At 40.7% G+C, this 21,939-nt stretch overlaps 1 protein-coding gene across 1 annotated transcript; it reads right to left on the reverse strand.

The window, feature by feature from the left end:
- Positions 1 to 12,489: 12,489 nt before the first annotated feature.
- On the reverse strand, positions 12,490 to 13,119 carry LOC116600333 (nucleoside diphosphate kinase B-like). Its single transcript, XM_032360502.1, has one exon. It carries the CDS (start codon positions 13,083 to 13,085, stop codon positions 12,633 to 12,635), a length of 453 nt encoding a protein of 150 aa, XP_032216393.1. The 5' UTR covers positions 13,086 to 13,119; the 3' UTR covers positions 12,490 to 12,632.
- Between the last annotated feature and the right edge of the window lie 8,820 nt (positions 13,120 to 21,939).

The raw sequence follows: 21,939 nt of genomic DNA on the forward strand, positions 1-21,939 counted from the left end.
ACTGAGACAAAAATTAGAATTAGTGATCTGGAGGACACACAGATATAGATAAAGGATCATAAGGAAGCCTGGAATAAACAGTTTAGAATCCCCAAAAACAGAGTCAAGAAAATAAATGATGCCATGAAATGTTCCAACGTCAGAATTATCGGAATCCCTGAAGGGTAGGAGAAAGAAGGAAGTCTAGAAGATACAGTGGAACAAGTTCTTCATAAAAGTTTTCCCAATCTCATGAATGGAACCAGAGGTCATGTACAAGAGGCCGAACAATCTCCACCCAAGATAATAGATTCCAGAAAAAATCAAGGCACGTCGGAGTCAAACTGAGGAATCATAACTGTAGATACAATCTCTTAAAAGCCGCTAGGAAAAGAGGCTCCTTACTTACAGAGGAAAGCCCATCAGAATAACGTCAGACCTGTCCACAGAGACATGGCAAGCCAGAAAGGGCTGGCAAGATATATTCAGGGCACTAAATGAGAAGAACATGCAGCCGAGAATACTTTATCCAGCAAGACTGAAATTCAAAATGGAAGGAGAGATAAAGAGTTTCCAAGAACGGCAAAGCTTAAAAGACTATGCGACCACCATGCCGACACTGCAGGAAATATTAAGGGGGGTTCTATAAAACAGAAAAAAAATACTAAGAATATCATTGAATACAAATATAGAGACAATCTACAGAAAGAAAGACTTCAAACGTAACATGATGTCAATAAAAACGTGTCTATCAATAGTTATTCTCAATGTGAAAGGCCTAAATGTGCCCATAAAAAGGCACAGGGTTGCAGATTGGATGAAACGATAGGACCCATCCATATGTTGTCTACAAGAGAAACATTTTGAATCTAAAGATACACCCAGATTGAAAGTGAAGGGAAGGAGAAGCATCTTTAATGTCAATGGGACTCAAAAGGAGGCTGGGGTAGCGATTCCCATATCAGATAAACTAGATTTTAAACTAAAGATGATAGTCAGAGATACAGAAGGACTCTACATCATTCTTAAAGGGACTACCCACAAAGATGACCTAACAATTGTAAATATCTATGCCCCCAATATGGGAGCAGCCAATTTCATAAAAAAAACTGTTAATCAAGATAAAGAGTCATTTTGATATGAATACACTAATTGTAGGAGATCTTAGCACGAGTCTCTCAGAAATAGACAGATCATCGAAGGAGAAAATCAATAAAGACACAAGAGCATTGAATGACACATTGGACCAGATGGACCTCATAGATATATACAGAACATTCCACCCTAAAGCAACAAAATACACATTCTTCTCAAGTGTACATGGAACCTTTTCCAGAATAGACCACATAATGGGTCACAATTAAGGGCTCATCAAATACCAAAAGACTGAGATTATTCCCTGTGTATTCTCAGATTACAATGCTTTGAAATTGGAGCTCAATCACAAAGTAAAGTTCAGAAGGAACTCAAACATCTGGAAGCTAAAGACCACCTTGTTTAAGAATGCTTGGATCAACCAGGAGATCAAAGAAAAACTGAAACAATTCATGGAAACCAATAAGAATGAAGACACTTCGGTCCAAAACCTATGGGATACAACAAAGGTGGTCCTAAGGGGGAAAAAAAAATTGGAAAAATCCAGAATGCAGCAGCAATCTCTACACCTTAATGAACTGGAGAATCAACAGCAAATCAAACCAACTCCACACATGAAAAGGGAAATAATCAAGATTAGAGCTGAGATCAATGAGGGAGAAACCAGAGATACAGTAGAACATATCATTGAAGTTGGTTTTTGAAAAAATCAATAAGATCAATAAACCATTGGCCACACTGATCCAAAAGAAAAGAGAGAGCACAAATTCATAAAATTATGAACGAAAAGAGAGAGATCACAACTAACACCAAGGAAGTAGAAACAATCATCAGAAGTTATTATCAACAGTTTTATGCCAATAAGCTAAGCAACCTAGATGAAATAGTTGCATTCCTGGAAAACTGTAAACTCCCAAAATTGAGCCAGGAAGAAAATGACATCCTGAATAGACCTATATCTAGGAAAGAGAATGAAGCAGTGATCAAAACCTCCAAAAAACAAGAGCCCAGGAACTGAAGGATACCCTGGGGAATTCTACCAAACTTTCTTTTTTTTTATTTATTTTCAGCATAACAGTATTCATTATTTTTGCACTACACCCAGTGCTCCATGCAATCTGTGCCCTCCCTTATACCCACCACCTGATTCCCCCAACCTCCCACCCACCCCCGCCACTACAAAACCCTCAGATTGGTTTTCAGACTCCATAGTCTCTCATGGCTCACCTCCCCCTTCCAATTTCCCCCAACTCCCTTCTCCTCTCTAACTCCCCATGTCTTCCATGCTATTTGTTATGCTCCACAAATAAGTAAACCATATGATACTTGTCTCTCTCTGCTTGACTTATTTCACTCAGCATAATCTCTTCCAGCCCCGTCCATGTTGCTTCAAAAGTTGGGTATTTGTCCTTTCTGATGGAGGCAAAATACTTCATAGTATACATGGACCCCATCTTCCTTATCCATTCGTCAACTGAAGGGCATCTTGGATCTTCCCACAGTTTGGCGACTGTGGCCAATGTTGCTATAAACATTGGGGTACAGATGGCCCTTCTTTTCACTCCATCTGTATGTTTGGGAACTTCTCTATGACCCTGCAATTGCACTCTACCAAACTTTCAATAAAGAAATAACACCTATTCTCCTAAAGCTGTTTCAAAAAATTGAAGCAGAAGGAAAACTTCCAGACTCTTTCTATGAAGCCAGCATTACCTTGATCCCTAAACCAGGCAAAGACCCTAACAGAAAGGAGAATTTCAGACCGATATCACTGATGAATATGGATGATAACATTCTCAACATGATCCTAGCAAACAGGATCCAACAGCACATTAAAAAGATTATCCACCATGACCAGGTGGGATTCATTCCTGGGCAACAAGGATGGTTCAACATTCGTAAATCAATCAATGTGATAGAACAAAATAATAAGAGAAGAGAGAAGAACCACATCGTCCTCTCAATTAATGCAGAAAAAGCATTTGACAAAATCCAGCATCCATTTCTGATTAAAATGCTTCAAAGTATAGGGATAGATGGAACATTCCTTAACTTCATAAAATCTATGAAAGACCCACAGCAAATATCATCCTCAATGGGAAAAAGCTTGCAGCCTTCCCGTTGAGATCAGGAACATGACAAGGATACCCACTCTCACCACTCTTCTTCAACATAGTATTAGAAGTCCTACAACAGCAATCAGTCAAGAAAGCGAAATAAAAGTTATCCAAATGGCAATGAATAATTCCAACTCTCTCTCTTCTCAGATGACATGATTCTTTATATGGAAAACCCAAAAGACTCCACCCCTAAACTACTAGAACTCATACAGCAATTCAGCAACGTGGCAGGATACAACGTCAATATACAGAAATCAGTGACTTTCTTATACACGAACAATGAAAATACAGAAAGGGAAATTAGAGAATTGATTCCATTTACTATAGCACCAAGAACCATAAGAAACCTGGGAATAAACCTACCAAAGAGGTAAAGGATCTGTACTCAAGGAATTACAGAACACTCATGAAAGAAATTGAAGAAGACACAAAAAGATGGAAGACCATTCCATGCTCTTGGATTGGAAGAATAAACATTGTTAAAATGTCTGTACTGTCTAGAGCAATCAATAATTTTTGTGCCATTCCGACCAAAATTCCACTGGTATTTTTAAGAGACCTGGAGAAAATAATCCTAAAATTTGTATGGGATACGAAGCGAACCCAAATCGCTAAGGAAATTTTGAAAAACAAAAATAAAACTGGGGGCATCACATTACCTGATTTCAAGCTTTACTACAAAGCTCTGATCACCAAGACTGCATGGTACTGGCATAAGAACAGACACATAGTCCAGTGGAACAGAGTAGAGAGCCCACATATAAACCGTCAACTCTATGGTCAAATAATCTTCGACAAAAGAGGAAAAAATACACAATGGAAAAAAGACAGCCTCTTCAATAATGGTGCTGGGAAAACTGGACAGCTATATGTAGAAGAATGAAACTCGACCATTCACTTACACCATACACAAAGATAAACTCAAAATGGATAAAAGACCTCAACGTGAGACAACAATCCATCAGAATCCTAGAGGAGAATATTGGCAGTAATCTCTTCGATATCAGCCACAGCAACTTCTTTCAAGATATGTCTCCAAAGGCAAAGGAAACAAAAGCGAAGATGAACTTTTGGGACTTCATCAAAATCAAAAGCTTCTTTACAGCAAAGAAAGAGTCAACAAAACAAAGAGGCAACCTATGGGATGGGAGAATATACTTGCAAATGACAGTACAGACAAAGGGTTGATATCCAGGATATATAAAGAACTCCTCAAACTCAACACACACAAAACAGACAATCATATCAAAAAATGGGCAGAAGGGGCACCTGGGTGGCTCAGTGGGTTAAAGCCTCTGCCTTCGGCTCAGGTCATGATCCCAGGGTCCTGGGATCGAGCCCCGCATCGGGCTGTCCGCTCCGTGGTAGAGCCTGCTTCCTCCTCTCTCTCTCTCTGCCTGCCTCTCTGCCTACTTGTGATCTCTGTCTGTCAAATAAATAAATAAAATCTTTAAAAAAAAAAATGGGCAGAAGATATGACCAGACACTTCTCCCATGAAGACATACAAATGGCTATCAGACACATGAAGAAATGTTTATTATCACTAGCCATCAGGGATATTCAAATTACAGCACATTGAGATTCCCTCAAGAAATTAAAAATAGAGCTTCCCTATGACCCTGCAATTTCACTACTGGGTACTTACCCCAAAGATACAGATGTAGTGAAAAGAAGGGCCATCTGTACCCCAATGTTTATAGCAACAATGGCCATGGTCGCCATACAGTGGAAAGAATAAAGATGCACTTCAATGGACGAATAAATAAGGAAGATATGGTCCATATACACTATGGAGTATTATGCCTCCATCAGAAAGGATGGATACCCAACTTTTGTAGCAACATGGATGGGACTGAAAAAGATTATGCTGAGTGAAATAAGTCAAGCAGAGAGAGTCAATGATCATATGGTTTCACTTATTTGTGGAGCATAACAAATAGCATGGAGGACATGGGGAGTTAGAGAGGTGAAGGGAGTTGGGGCAACTTGGAAGGGGAGTTGAAAAGAAATATTAAAAATAAAACAAAACTAAAAAATAAAAATCATGAAGATATAAAAAAGAAAAAATTTAAAAATAAAGAAAATATAACAAAAAGGAAATTATATATATATATACACACATACATTAGACTAATGAATAAAACAGGGTCACCCAGTTATTTTTAGAGCATTTTGGTCTCTTAGAAGAAACTACCTCTCAAAAATTTAAGGAATGAAAAACATATATATGGTAAACAGAAGGAAGGGATGGAATATGACTATAAAAATGAATTTGTTTTTTATTTCTTTTTTTATTAATTTTTAATTTTTATTTTGTTTATTTTTTTATTTATTTACTTTTTTAAAAATTTATTTTTTATTTATTTTCCACATAACAGTATTCATTATTTTTGCACCACACCCAGTGCTCCAGGCAATCCGTGCCCTCTCTAATACCCACCACCTGGTTCCCCCAATCTCCTACCCCCTGTCCCTTCAAGACCCTCAGGTTGTTTTTCAGAGTCCATAGTCTCTCATGGTTCACCTCTGTCGCTCTCGCCAGCAAGAACGACCCGCAAACGTGATGAGGAGCAAACTTCTTTATTAGCGTCTCTACTACTACTACTACTACTACTTCTACTACTACTATTACTTCTACTTCTACTTCTATTCTTACTTTTACTTCTACTACTATCTCTCTCTCAAGCAAGTTCTGGCAATATATACATGTAGGCGGTCCAGCCCAGTTATCTAGTCACTGCCCTGTGCACTCGGTCTCCTCGTGAACCCTTATGTAACCACAGAGGGCTCTATTGTTCTCAAGCAGTAATCATGCATTTCTCTCTTGGCTCCTGGTGCTGTTCATGCATCAGCCACGAGCGCACCCATACCCTACCTAGCCAATCATTCTCACTTCCTTAATCTTCAGGCATTTTCGTCTACGTGACTCCTTGCATCTGCTGGATGGCTCTCCACAGCTCCCCCTTTTTTATTTGTTTACATGGCAGGGATCGTGCCTGTCTTAGGTTGCCAATCCTCAGCACACATGCTTACCCGTCATCGGGTACTCCCCCTGGTCGAGGAGCCCCTGTCTTAGGTTGCTATGGTGAGGGATCAGTCTTACCCGTCTCTGGCTACCGATCCAGCATACTAAGCCATATTTGGGGGGAGGTACCAGCCTCCAGAGCCATCATGGCTTAGACCAAAGCCCGTTGCTATAGTTGCTGTTGTCGCGCAATTCTACAGATGCATTTTAGAAGGAGTACTTGAGCCAGAATCATTAACATGATCAGGGCTCTTATGCCTGCCCAGGTTTTGAGGAATGAGTCTGATTGTTATGACATACTAACCCAATTGCTGACGGAGCCAAGAAATACTTGAGTGGCATTCAAGGTGGTACTTTGAGCCTATTGCGAGTGATTAACTGGTGGTTACGTACAATAGCTTTTACCTTATAAACTTCTGCGAGTATAATTTTAAGTGCACAAGGCAAGAGGTACATGAAAAGAACAATTACCATTAGTACCCCTACAATTGTTACTACAACATACCATGCGTGCGTCAGGGAAGGGAAGTGAGAGAATAAAGAGCTCACAAAGCTTTAAGCGTCAGTAACAAACATGAGTTAGGGTGAGAAGATTGCACTCTATGCTGAGCCATTTGAAGAAGGGTTTGAAGCTGGGCAGTCTCTTGTTCTCGACCACAGTTGAACTGACTCCGCCTTTACGGGAACAGGCTGTAGGACGGTCGTCGTTGCTATCATCACCATCACCAGCACCCTCCACAGGTTCCACTCCGGCACCCAGAGTGGAGCAGGCGCATCCTGTGGGAAAACACAAAGGGAACCTCGGTGCCATCTAAGCACCGGGTCGGGTTTGGATAATTGGCCTTGCAAGTCTCCTGCCCCTCTCAGAGTCTTCCAAGCCCTGAGGGTCGCCGTGGCTATCTGTTGATACACCGCAGGGGGATATGTACTCTGCACTTGGGCCCCGAGATATGGCCCCGTGCCTGTCAGCATTTCCAAATTCCATTGTGGGTTACCTGCGGCTGCATTTCTCCGTGCCGTGTCCAGACAATTGTCCTGATTTTGGATTTTCCATTCTAGATATTGTCCTCCACTTAATACCGCCCTGGTCAGGTTGGCCCAATCCTCGGGAGCGAGGTAGAGTGCTCCCAGCGACTCCACAAGGGAGACCGTAAAGGCTGCCTGGGGCCCATAGCTGCTAACTGCCTCCTTCAGCTGCTTTACCAACTTAAAATCTAGTGGCTGGTGGTACCTCTGATGATTCTGATCTTCTAACACTGGAAAAAAGCCTTTTCCCGGGCCAAGGACCTCTCTCCAATTCTCCGCGGCGCAGCCCGAACAATAGCACGTCTTGGTGCAGCTGGGTTTATAAGGCGGGGGCCACTCATGGGGTGGCGCTGTGGAGCTAGAATGCGGAAGCGGCGCAACTTTCGTTTTTAATTTCGATTGTGCCACAACTGCGGCTTCCTTCCGTCCCTGCTCTCAGCTGCGCCATTACTTCTCCCTGCACCCTTAACTCTCCTAATACCTTTTGCAATTCCGCCTCTTTATCCTCAAGTCGTTGCCTCATGGCTTCCAAGTCTGTCTGGAGACCGGGAGATTCCTCCTTCTTGTTGTTTGCCTCTATCTTTCCTAGCTCCTGCAACTCGCTTTCTGACATCCCTTCTGAGCTTTCGCTTTCGGAGTCAGAGTCTCGGGAGGAGCCCTTACGGGATTTTTCTTTCACTTGCAAAAAAACTTCCCCTCCCTGTAGTACTGCTCGCTGCAGGGGCTCTCGGGGGGATTGCAAACATACTTTCACCACGGACCACACGGCGAGAGTCCCCGGGGATGTAGAGGGGCAGAGTTTTAAATCCTCGCTCAGGTGTTTCCATTGTGGCAAATTTAAGAGCCCTTCTTCTATAAACCAGGGGGCAATCTCTGCTACTTCTTTTAAAAAGGCTCGGGCTGTTTTTGCCTTTAAGGGGGTACCGTTCATCTTGAGAACGTCTTTTAGGGGATCTTCCATTCTACGTCTACTAAGCTCGTTCCCCATCCCGAGGAAACTTTCACTTGTATCGTCCCTGCCGAGGGAACTTTCACTTGTATCGTCCCTGCCGAGGGAACTTTCACTTGTATCGTCCCTACCGAGGGAACTTTCACTTGTATCGTCCTAATCCTAGGAACTTTCCCTGTCACTCACTAGACAGAAATAGGTGCACTCCTTACCTTATCGTTGCTCTATCTCAATCTCCGTTTTGCGATGCGGACAGTTTCCCGGGTTGTCGGCACCAGTTGTCGCTCTCGCCAGCAAGAACGACCCGCAAACGTGATGAGGAGCAAACTTCTTTATTAGGGTTTCTATTACTACTACTACTACTACTTCTACTACTACTATTACTTCTACTTCTACTTCTATTCTTACTTTTACTTCTACTACTATCTCTCTCTCAAGCAAGTTCTGGCAATATATACATGTAGGCGGTCCAGCCCAGTTATCTAGTCACTGCCCTGTGCACTCGGTCTCCTCGTGAACCCTTATGTAACCACAGAGGGCTCTATTGTTCTCAAGCAGTAATCATGCATTTCTCTCTTGGCTCCTGGTGCTGTTCATGCATCAGCCACGAGCGCACCCATACCCTACCTAGCCAATCATTCTCACTTCCTTAATCTTCAGGCATTTTCGTCTACGTGACTCCTTGCATCTGCTGGATGGCTCTCCACACACCTCCCTTCCAATTTCCCTCATCTCCCTTCTCCTCTTCATCTCCCCACGTCCTCCATGTTATTTGTTATGCTCCACAGATAAGTGAAACCATATGATATTGACTTTCTGTGCTTGACTTATTTCACTCAGCATAACCTCTTCCAGTCCTGTCCACGTTGCTACAAAAGTTGGGTATCCATCCTTTCTGATGGAGGCATAATACTCCATAGTGTATATGGACCACATCTTCCTTATCTATTCATCCATCGAAGGGCATCTTGGTTCTTTCCACAGTTTGGTGAACATGGCCATTGTTGCTATAAACATTGGGGTACAGATGGCCCTTCTTTTCACTACATCTGTACCTTTGGGATAAATACTCAGTAGTGCAATTGCAGGGTCATAGGAAAGTTCTACTTTTAATTTCTTGAGGAATCTCCACACTGTTCTCCAAAGTGGCTGCACCAACTTGCATTCACACCAACAGTGTAAGAGGGTTCCCCTTTCTCCACATCCCCTCCAAAACATGTTGTTTCCTGTCTTGCTAATTTTGGCCTTTCTAATTTTTGTAAGGTGGTATCTCAATGTGGTTTTAATTTGAATTTCCCTGATGGCTAGGGATAATGAACATTTTTTCATGTGTCTGATAGCCATTTGTATGTCTTCATTGGAGAAGTGTCTGTTCATATCTTCTGCCCATTTTTTGATATGATTGTCTGTTTTGTGTGTTTTGTGTTTCAGGTTTTTGTTTGTTTGTTTGTTTGTTTGTTTTTTAATTTTTTATTTTTATAAACATATATTTTTTCCCCCAGGGGTACAGGTCTGTGAATCACCAGGCTTACACACTTCACAGCACTCACCAAAGCACATACCCTCCCCAATGTCCATAATCCCACCCCCTTCTCCCAACGCCCCTCCCCCAGCAAACCTCAGTTTGTTTTGTGAGATTAAGAGTCACTTATGGTTTGTCTCCCTCCCAATTCCATCTTGTTTCATCGATTCTTCTTCTAACCACTTAATCCCCCTTATTGCATCACCACTGCCTCATATCAGGGAGATCATATGATAGTTGTCTTTCTCTGCTTGACTTATTTCGCTAAGCATGATACGCTCTAGTTCCATCCATGTTGTCGCAAATGGCAAGATTTCATTTCTTTTGATGGCTGCATAGTATTCCATTGTGTATATATACCACATCTTCTTGATCCATTCATCTGTTGATGGACATCTAGGTTCTTTCCATAGTTTGGCTATTTTGGACATTGCTGCTATAAACATTCGGTGCACGTGCCCCTTTGGATCACTACGTTTGTATCTTTAGGGTAAATACCCAATAGTGCAATTGCTGGGTCATAGGGCAGTTCTATTTTCAACATTTTGAGGAACCTCCATGCTGTTTTCCAGAGTGGCTGCACCAGCTTGCATTCCCACCAACAGTGTAGGAGGGTTCCCCTTTCTCCGCATCCTCGCCAGCATCTGTCATTTCCTGACTTGTTGATTTTAGCCATTCTGACTGGTGTGAGGTGATATCTCATTGTGGTTTTGATTTGTATTTCCTTGATGCCGAGTGATATGGAGCACTTTTTCATGTGTCTGTTGGCCATCTGGATGTCTTCTTTGCAGAAATGTCTGTTCATGTCCTCTGCCCATTTCTTGATTGGATTATTTGTTCTTTGGGTGTTGAGTTTGCTAAGTTCTTTATAGATTCCGGACACTAGTCCTTTATCTGATATGTCGTTTGCAAATATCTTCTCCCATTCTGTCAGTTGTCTTTTGATTTTGTTAACTGTTTCCTTTGCTGTGCAAAAGCTTTTGATCTTGATGAAATCCCAATAGTTCATTTTTTCCCTTGCTTCCCTTGCCTTTGGCGTTGTTTCTAGGAAGATGTTGCTGCGGCTGAGGTTGAAGAGGTTGCTGCCTGTGTTCTCCTCAAGGATTTTGATGGATTCCTTTCTCACATTGAGGTCCTTCATCCATTTTGAGTCTATTTTCGTGTGTGGTTTAAGGAAATGGTCCAATTTCATTTTTCTGCATGTGGCTGTACAATTTTCCCAGCACCATTTATTGAAGAGGCTGTCTTTTCTCCATTGGACATTCTTTCCTGCTTTGTCGAAGATTAGTTGACCGTAGAGTTGAGGGTCTATTTCTGGGCTCTCTATTCTGTTCCATTGATCTATGTGTCTGTTTTTGTGCCAGTACCATGCTGTCTTGATGATGACAGCTTTGTAATAGAGCTTGAAGTCCGGAATTGTGATGCCACCAACGTTGGCTTTCTTTTTCAATATCCCTTTGGCTATTCGAGGTCTTTTCTGGTTCCACATAAATTTTAGAATTATTTGTTCCATTTCTTTGAAAAAGATGGATGGTACTTTGATAGGAATTGCATTAAATGTGTATATTGCTTTAGGTAGCATAGACATTTTCACAATATTTCTTCTTCCAATCCAGGAGCATGGAACATTTTTCCATTTCTCTGTGTCTTCCTCAATTTCTTTCGTGAGTACTTTATAGTTTTCTGAGTATAGATTCTGTGCCTCTTTGGTTAGGTTTATTCCTAGGTATCTTATGGTTTTGGGTGCAATTTTAAATGGGATTGACTCCTTACTTTCTCTTTCTTCTGTCTTGCTGTTGGTGTAGAGAAATGCAACTGATTTCTGTGCATTGATTTTATATCCTGACACTTTACTGAATTCCTGTATAAGTTCTAGCAGTTTTGGAGTGGAGTCTTTTGGGTTTTCCACATATAGTATCATATCATCTGCGAAGAGTGATAATTTGACTTCTTCTTTGCCGATTTGGATGCCTTTAATTTCCTTTTGCTGTCTGATTGCTGAGGCTAGGACCTCTAGTACTATGTTGAATAGCAGTGGTGATAATGGACATCCCTGCCGTGTTCCTGACCTTAGCGGAAAAGCTTCCAGTTTTTCTTCATTGAGAATGATATTTGCGGTTGGTTTTTCATAGATGGCTTTGATGATATTGAGGTATGTGCCCTCTATCCCTACACTTTGAAGAGTTTTGATCAGGAAGGGATGCTGTACTTTGTCAAATGCTTTTTCAGCATCTATTGAGAGTATCATATTGTTCTTGTTCTTTCTTTTATTGATGTGTTGTATCACATTGACTGATTTGCGGATGTTGAACCAACCTTGCAGCCCTGGAATAAATCCCACTTAGTCGTGGTGAATAATCCTTTTAATGTACTGTTGAATCCTATTGGCTAGTATTTTGTTGAGTATTTTTGCATCTGTGCTCATCAAGGATATTGGTCTATAGCTCTCTTTTTTGATGGGATCCTTGTCTGGTTTTGGGATCAAGGTGATGCTGGCCTCATAAAATGAGTTTGGAAGTTTTCCTTCCATTTCTATTTTTTGGAACAGTATCAGGAGAATAGGAATTAGTTCTTTAAATGTTTGGTAGAATTCCCCTGGGAAGCCGTCTGGCCCTGGGCTTTTGTTTGTTTGGAGATTTTTAATGACTGTTTCAATCTCCTTACTGGTTATGGGTCTGTTCAGGCTTTCTATTTCTTCCTGGTTCAGTTGTGGTAGTTTATATGTTTCTAGGAATGTATCCATTTCTTCCAGATTGTCAAATTTGTTGGCGCCATTTCCAAAGGCTTTATTGGTAAGTAGTTTTTAGAAAAGAAAGATTGATTCTATTATTTCCAAGTCACTGGAATGAAGAGCTGTGTCCAGGGACACGTCAAGTGGGGCCAAAGGGGACTGAGGCTTTGTCCGCCTTTTATTTTTAGATCCAGTCAAAAGCACAAGACTTGTAATCCACCACCTCTTCAGGCTTGAACCAGAGGCTGATTTCTTTCTCCGCACTTTTCACTGAATCACTGCCATGAATGATGTTCCTGCCAACTTGAATGCAGAAGTCCCCACAAATGGTGCCTGGTTTAGAATCCACTGGGTTGGTCTCCCCAAGCATCATCCGCCCCATCTTCACCACATTCAGTAACTCCCAGACCATGGCCACAACCGGCCCGGAGTTCATGTACTTCACCAGCCCTGGGAAGAAGGGACAGTCCTTCAGGTCAATGTAGTGCTGCTTCAGGAGCTCCTGAGAGGCCTGCAGGAACTTCATGGCCACGAGGCGGAACCCCTTCTGCTCGAAGCGCTTGATGATCTCGCCCACCAGGCCGCGCTGCATGCTGTCCGGCTTGATGGCGATGAACGTGCTCTCCTGGTGGGCCATGGCCGGGAAGCAGGCTGCACGGAGGGGCGGGAGACAAGACTGTAATTCTCTTTTTTGATGGGATCCTTGTCTGGTTTTGGGGTCAAGATGATGCTGCCTCATTAAATGAGTTTGGAAGTTTTCCTTCCATTTCTATTTTGTGGAACAGCTTCAGGAGAATAGAAATTAATTCTTCTTTAAGTGTTTGGTAGAATTCCCCTGGGAAGCCGTTTGTCCCTGGGCTCTTGTCTGTTGGGAGATTTTCTTTTTTAATTAATTAACATATTTATTTATTTTCAGCATAACAGTATTCATTGTTATTGCACCACACCCAGTGCTTCATGCAATCCATGTCCTCTCCAATACCACAACCTGGTTCTCCCAACCTCCCACCCCCTGCCCCTTCAAAACACTCAGGTTGTTTTTCAGAGTCCATAGGCTCTCATGTTTCACCTCCCCTTCCAATTTCCCTCAACTGCCTTCTCCTCTCCATCTTCCCTTGTCCTCCATGCTATTTGTTATGCTCCACAAATAAGTAAAACCATATGATAATTAACTCCTCTGCTTGACTGATTTCACTCAGCATAATCTCTTTCAGTCCTGTCAATGTTGCTACAAAAGTTGGGTATTCGTCCTTTCTGATGGAGGCATAATACTCCATAGAGTATATGGACCACATCTTCCTTATCCATTCGTCCATTGAAGGGAATCTTGGTTCTTTCCACAGTTTGGCGACTGTGGCCATTGCTGCTATAAACATTGGGGGTACAGATGGCCCTTCTTTTCACTACATCTGTATCTTTGAGGTAAATACCCAGTAGTGCAATTGCAGGGTCATAGGGAAGCTCTATTTTTAATTTCTTAAGGAATCTCCACACTGTTTTCCAAAGTGGCTGCACCAACTTGCATTCCCACCAACAGTGGAAGAGGGTTCCCCTTTCTCCACATCCTCTCCAACACATGTTGTTTCCCGTCTTGCTAATTTTGGCCATTCTATCTGGTGTAAGGTGGTATCTCAAGGTGGTTTTAATTTGCATCTCCCTGATGGCTTCTCCAATGAAGACATACAAATGGCTATCAGACACATAAAAAAATGTTCATCATCACTGATGGGAGATTTTTAGACTGCTTCAATCTCCTTACTGGTTATGGGTTTATTCAGGTTTTCTATTTCTTCCTCATTCTGTTGTGGTAATTTATATGTATCTAGGAATGCATCCAATTCTTCCAGATTGTCAAATTTTCTGGCAAAGAGTTGCTTATAATATGTTCTTATAATTGTTGTATTTCTTTGGTGTTGGTTGTGATCTCTCCTCTTTCATTCATGATTTTATTTATTTGCGTCCTTCCTCTTTTATTTTTGATAAGTATGGCCAGGAGATTATCAATCTTATAAAATCTTTCAAAGAACCAACTCCTAGTTTCGTTGAGTTGTTCTATTGTATTTTTTCTTTGGTTTCTATTTCATTAATTTCTTTGTTGTTCTTTCTCCAGCTCCTTTAAGTGCAGGATTAGGTTGTGTAATTGAAACCTTTCTTGTTTCATGATAAAGGCTTGTACTGCTATATATTTTTCTCTAAGTAACGCCTTTGCTGTGCCCCGAAGATTTTGAACCATTATGTTTCCATTATCATTTGTTTCCATAAATTTTTAAACTCTTCTTTAATTTCCTGGTTGACCCATTCATTCTTTAAAAGAATTCTACCAAACATTTAAAGAAGAACTAATTCCTATTCTCCTGAAACTGTTCCAAAAAATAGAAATGGAAGGAAAACTTCCAAACTCATTTTATGAGGCCAGCATCACCTTGATCCCAAAACCAGACAAGGATCCCACCAAGAAAGAGAGCTATAGACCAATATCCTTGATGAACACAGATGCAAAAATACTCAACAAAATACTAGCCAATAGAATTCAACAGTACGTTAAAAAGATTATTCACCACGACTAAGTGGGATTTATTCCAGGGCTGCAAGGTTGGTTCAACATCCGCAAATCAGTCAATGTGATACAACACATCAATAAAAGAAAGAACAAGAACCATATGATACTCTCAATAGATGCTGAAAAAGCATTTGACAAAGTACAGCATCCCTTCCTGATCAAAACTCTTCAAAGTGTAGGGATAGAGGGCACATACCTCAATATCATCAAAGCCATCTATGAAAAACCAACCGCAAATATCATTCTCAATGAAGAAAAACTGGAAGCTTTTCCGCTAAGGTCAGGAACACGGCAGGGATGTCCATTATCACCACTGCTATTCAACATAGTACTAGAGGTCCTAGCCTCAGCAATCAGACAGCAAAAGGAAATTAAAGGCATCCAAATCGGCAAAGAAGAAGTCAAATTATCACTCTTCGCAGATGATATGATACTATATGTGGAAAACCCAAAAGACTCCACTCCAAAACTGCTAGAACTTATACAGGAATTCAGTAAAGTGTCAGGATATAAAATCAATGCACAGAAATCAGTTGCATTTCTCTACACCAACAGCAAGACAGAAGAAAGAGAAATTAAGGAGTCAATCCCATTTACAATTGCATCCAAAACCATAAGATACCTAGGAATAAACCTAACCAAAGAGACAGAGAATCTATACTCAGAAAACTATAAAGTACTCACGAAAGAAATTGAGGAAGACACAGAGAAATGGAAAAATGTTCCATGCTCCTGGATTGGAAGAAGAAATATTGTGAAAATGTCTATGCTACCTAAAGCAATATACACATTTAATGCAATTCCTATCAAAGTACCATCCATCTTTTTCAAAGAAATGGAACAAATAATTCTAAAATTTATGTGGAACCAGAAAAGACCTCGAATAGCCAAAGGGATATTGAAAAAGAAAGCCAACGTTGGTGGTATCACAATTCCGGACTTCAAGCTTTATTACAAAGCTGTCATCATCAAGACAGCATGGTACTGGCACAAAAATAGACACATAGATCAATGGAACAGAATAGAGAGCCCAGAAATAGACCCTCAACTCTACGGTCAACTAATCTTCGACAAAGCAGGAAAGAATGTCCAATGGAAAAAAGACAGCCTCTTCAATAAATGGTGCTGGGAAAATTGGACAGCCACATGCAGAAAAATGAAATTGGACCATTTCCTTACACCACACACAAAAATAGACTCAAAATGGATGAAGAACCTCAATGTGAGAAAGGAATCCATCAAAATCCTTGAGGAGAACACAGGCAGCAACCTCTTCGACCTCTGCCACAGCAACATCTTCCTAGGAACAACGCCAAAGGCAAGGGAAGCAAGGGAAAAAATGAACTATTGGGATTTCATCAAGATCAAAAGCTTTTGCACAGCAAAGGAAACAGTTAACAAAATCAAAAGACAAATGACAGAATGGGAGAAGATATTTGCAAACGACATATCAGATAAAGGACTAGTGTCCGGAATCTATAAAGAACTTAGCAAACTCAACACCCAAAGAACAAATAAGCCAATCAAGAAATGGGCAGAGGACATGAACAGACATTTCTGCAAAGAAGACATCCAGATGGCCAACAGACACATGAAAAAGTGCTCCATATCACTCGGCATCAAGGAAATACAAATCAAAACCACAATGAGATATCACCTCACACCAGTCAGAATGGCTAAAATCAACAAGTCAGGAAATGACAGATGCTGGCGAGGATGCGGAGAAAGGGGAACCCTCCTACACTGTTGGTGGGAATGCAAGCTGGTGCAGCCACTCTGGAAAACAGCATGGAGGTTCCTCAAAATGTTGAAAATAGAACTGCCCTATGACCCAGCAATTGCACTATTGGGTATTTACCCTAAAGATACAAACGTAGTGATCCAAAGGGGCACGTGCACCGAATGTTTATAGCAGCAATGTCCAAAATAGCCAAACTATGGAAAGAACCTAGATGTCCATCAACAGATGAATGGATCAAGAAGATGTGGTATATATACACAATGGAATACTATGCAGCCATCAAAAGAAATGAAATCTTGCCATTTGCGACAACATGGATGGAACTAGAGCGTATCATGCTTAGCGAAATAAGTCAAGCAGAGAAAGACAACTATCATATGATCTCCCTGATATGAGGAAGTGGTGATGCAACATGGGGGCTTAAGTGGGTAGGAGAAGAATTGATGAAACAAGATGGGATTGGGATGGAGACAAACCATAAGCGACTCTTAATCTCACAAAACAAACTGAGGGTTGCTGGGGGGAGGGGGTTTGGGAAAAGGGGGTGGGATTATGGACATTGGGGAGGATATGTGCTTTGGTGAGTGCTGTGAAGTGTGTAAACCTGGTGATTCACAGACCTGTACCCCTGGGGATAAAAATATATGTTTATAAAAAATAAAAAATTAAAAAAAAAAAGGATTCTCTTTAGTTTTCATGTATTTTGATTCTTTCCAAATTTCCTTTTGTGATTGAGTTCTATCTTCAGAGCACTGTGGCCTGAAAATATGCAGGGAATGATCCCAATCCTTTGATTCCGATTGAGACCTGATTTATGACCCAAGATGTGATCTATTCCGGACAATATTCCATATGCACTAGAGAAGAATTTGTATTCTGTTGCTTTGGGATGGAATGTTCCGAATATATTTGTGATGTCTCTCTGGTCCAGTGTGTCCTTTAAGGCCTTTATTTCCTTGTTGATATTTTACTTGGATAATCAGTCCATTTCAGTGAGGGAGTATTAAAGTCCCCTACTATATTGTCTTATTGTTGATGTGTTTCTTTGATTTTGTTATTAATTTGTTTATGTCATTGGCTGCTCCCACATTAGGGACATAAATATTTAAAATTGTTAGATCTTCTTGTTGCACAGACCCTTTGAGTAGTATATAGTGTCCTTCATCATCTCTTATTATAGTCTTTACAATAAAATATAATCGATCTGATATAAAGATTGCCAGCCCAGCTTTCTTCTGATGTCCATTAGCATGGTAAGTTGTTTTCCACCCCCTCACTTTAAAACTGGAGGTGTCTTGGGTCTAAAATGACTTTCTTGCAGGCAACATATAGATGCATTTTGTTTTTTTATCCATTCTGATATCCGTGTCTTTTTATTGTGTTTAGCCCATTTACATTCAGGGTTAACTATTGAGAGATATGAATTTAGTGCCATTGTATTGCCTGTAAGGTGACTGTTACTGTATATTGTTTCTGTTCCTTTCTGTTTTACTACCTTTAGGCTCTCTTTGCTTAGAGGACCCCTTTTAATATTTCCTGTAGAGCTGGTTGGTGTTTACCAATTGTTTTAGTTTTTGTTTGTCCTGGAAGCTTTTTATCTCTCCATCTATTTTCAATGAAAACCTAGCTGGATATAGTATTCTTGGCTGCATATTTTTCTCATTTAGTGCTCTGAATATATCATGCCTGTTCTTTCTGGCCTGCCAGGTCTTGGCAGATAAGTCTGCTGCCAGTCTCATATTTTTAACATTGTATGTTACAGACTTCTTGTCCTGGACTGCTTTCAGGATTTTCTCTTTGTTGCTAAGATTTGTAAATTTTACTATTAGATGACAGTGTGTGGACCTATTCTTATGCATCTTGAGGGGTTTCTCTGTGCCTCCTGAATTTTTTTAAAGGTTTTATTTAATTATTTGACAGACAGAGAGAGATCACAAGTAGGCAGAGAGAGAGGAAGGGAAGCAGGCTCCCTGCCTAGCAGAGAGCCCAATGTCGGACTCGATCCCAGGACCCTGGGATCATGACCTAAAGGCAGAGGCTTTAACCCACTGAGCTACCCAGGCACCCCTCTGCCTCCTGAATTTTGATGCTTGTTCCCTTTGCCATATTAGGGAAATTCTCTATAATAATTCCCTTCAATATACCTTCTGCTCCCCTCTCTGTTTCTTCTTCTTCTGGAGTCCCAATTATTCTAATGTTTCATCTTATGGTATCACTTATCTTATGAATTCTCCCCTTGTGGTCCAGTGGTTGTTTGTCTCTCTTTTGCTCAGCTTCTTTATTCTCTGTCATTTGGTCTTCTATATCACTAATTCTCTCTTCTGCCTCATTGATCCTAGCAACAAGAGCCTCCATTTTTTATTGCATCTCATTAATAGCTTTTTTGATTGCAACATGGTTGGATTTTAGTTCTTTTATTTCTCCAGACAGGGTTTCTCTAATATCTTCCAAGCCTTTTTCGAGCCCAGCTAGCACCTTGAGAATCATCATTCTGAGATCTAGATCTGACATATTACCAATGTCCATATTGATTAGGTCTCTAGCCTTCAGTATTGCCTCTTGTACATTTTTTGTGGTGAGTTTTTCTGCCTTGTCATTTTATCCAGATAAGAATATATGAAAGAGCAAAGACAATTCTGAAAGGGTGGGAAAGACCCCACCCTTTGCTTTAAACAAACAAATCAGAGGAGACCCAAAATCATGGAGGGATGAAAGGGGCTAAAAAGAAGTCTAGAAAAGAAAAAACATATTAAAAGAGAAAAAAATAAAGAAAAAATATATATATTAGATTGATGAATAGAACAAATTCACCCACTTAATATTGGGAATATTTTGGTCTCTTAGAAGAAACTACCTCCCAAAATTTTAAAGAATAAAAAAATATATATAAGGGTAAACACAATAAAGGGATGGAATATGATTATAAAGATGAAAAATATTTTTTTTTAATTTCTAAAAAAGGAATTGATACATTGGTTGGGAGAATAAAGAAAAAGAAAGTGGAGAGAATTTGCTCAGGCTGGAGACTAGAACAAAGCCCTATGCTAGATTTAGTTTATATTTTTATCTATTAGAAGAAGTTGTATCCCAAATTTTTTTAGAAAAAAAAAAAACTATGTGTATACAAAAATATAAGTCAAGCAGAGAGAGTCAATTATCACATAGTTTCACTTATTTGTGGAGCATAACAAATAACATGGAGGACAAGGGGAGATGGAGAGGAGAAGGCAGTTGAGGGAAATTGGAAGGGGAGGTGAACCATGAGAGACTAGGAACTCTGAAAAACAATCTGAGGGTTTTGAAGGGGCAGGGGGTAGGAGGTTGGGGGAACCAGGTGGTGGGTATTAGGGAGAGCACGGATTGCATGTAGCACTGTGCGTGGTGCAAAAACAATGAATACTGTTGCGCTGAAAAGAAATTTAAAAATTTTAAAAAGAAGTTAGATACGATGAAGGATAAAATGTGACTATAATAATAAAGGTTCAAAAAAGATTTTATTTGAAAGGTATTATTAAGATAAACTAGTTTAAAAATTTTAAAAGAGAAAAGGGTAAAAGTTTATAAAAATTAGCATAGGAAAAAATAAAATTAAAAAATTAATTACCTTTGCAAGACTAAGGAATCACGGGAAAAAAGCCATGAATTCCAGGCTTTGTTTTCTCCTCCTCTGGAAACCCACTGTTCTCCCTGGTAAGTGAACTTAGGAGGGGCCTGTTGTAATGATTCTTTTTTTTTTTTTTTCAGCATAACAGTACTCATTATTTTTTCACCACACCTAGTGCTCCATGCAATCCCTGCCCTCTATAATACCCACCACCTGGTACCCCAACCTCCCACCACCACCACTTCAAACCCCTCAGATTGTTTTTCAGATTCTTAAGTGTCTTTACCCCAGGTGGAATTGCACCGCCCTTACCAGGGGCCAGGCTAAGTAATCAGCTCAGGTTCCCTTTCTGGAGCTTTTGTTCCCTGAACACTTTCTATAGAGTTCTGGAGGACAGGAATGAAAATGGTGGCCTCCCAATACCTGGGCTGGAGGAGCCGAGAGCTCGGGGCCCCACTCTTCAGTGTGCCCTCAGAGAAGAGTGTTCAATCACTCCCATTTCCCTGGCCTCCATCTGTACTCTGAGATCACCCAACCTGTGACCAAGCATCTCTGTCTCTGGCACACAGCCCCACCTTGAGTCTCTGAACACTGCAGATTCCGGAGCTCTTCTAGGGGAGTCTCCCTGGGTCTTGTGGGGTCCCAGCTCACAGAGCAGTGACCTATGCCATGGATCATGATAACGTAACCCCAAGTTGAGAGATCACTCCTTGGCTCTGTCTCTGTAGCTGGCTTCCCTGCTCTAATAACTGCAATCTCTGGGACATTCAGACACCCCTGATGCTTCTGTGACCCCAAGGGATCTGAGACCATGCTGTCCCCATGTGGGCTTCACTCTGGTTTAGCCTCTGGAGTGATGTCCCTCAGTGGAGCAGACTTTTAAATGTTCTGATTTTGTTCTCCATTGCTCCGCTGCTTGCCAGAAGCTGGCCCCTCTCCCCACAGTCTATATTCCCGTCACTTTGGATTCACTTCTCCACCGGTCCTACCTTTCAGAAAGTGGTCGAATTTCTGTTTCTAGAATTGCTGTTCTTCTTCTCTTTGATCTCCTGTTGGATTTGTAGGTGTTCAGAATGGTTTGATAAGCTATCTAGCTGATCTCTTGCTATCGGATGTTGTCTCAGCCTGCTATTTCTCTGCCATCTTAACTCCACCCTGTGATCTCAGATTGTTACAAAAATAGCTGTGGTGCCTAAGACCAGCTTTCCCATAGAAGTACTATTCAGTCAATCAAAAGAAAAAATAATCACTATGCTATATTTTATTTGAGAAGAAATTATTCCTAACACATTTGTGTAGTCTTTTGAATAAGTGACAATGTCCAATTCTTTATATCCAAGCTAAGAAATGTATTTGATACATAGGAAAATGACAAAGGGAAAATTTCTTGAGTATCAGACATATCACAAAGCTTAACAAAATAAGTTACATATATTGTATGAGACATCAAAATCAAAAACAAACAAATTCTAGGAAATAAATTAAGGAAACAAGCTCTACTTCCACCCTTGATATAAAAAGTCACAACTTCTGACTCAAAGGTTTTGGACACTGCAATCAAGGCATTTCTTCAGCCCCAGGATTAT

This window comes from Mustela erminea, chromosome 1 (assembly GCF_009829155.1).
Source record: "Mustela erminea isolate mMusErm1 chromosome 1, mMusErm1.Pri, whole genome shotgun sequence".
Lineage (NCBI taxonomy): Eukaryota > Metazoa > Chordata > Mammalia > Carnivora > Mustelidae > Mustela > Mustela erminea.

Bases quoted from the DNA above. Each gene is read 5' to 3' on its own strand.
- LOC116600333 (XM_032360502.1), bottom strand. From the start codon at position 13,085: ATGGCCCACCAGGAGAGCACGTTCATCGCCATCAAGCCGGACAGCATG.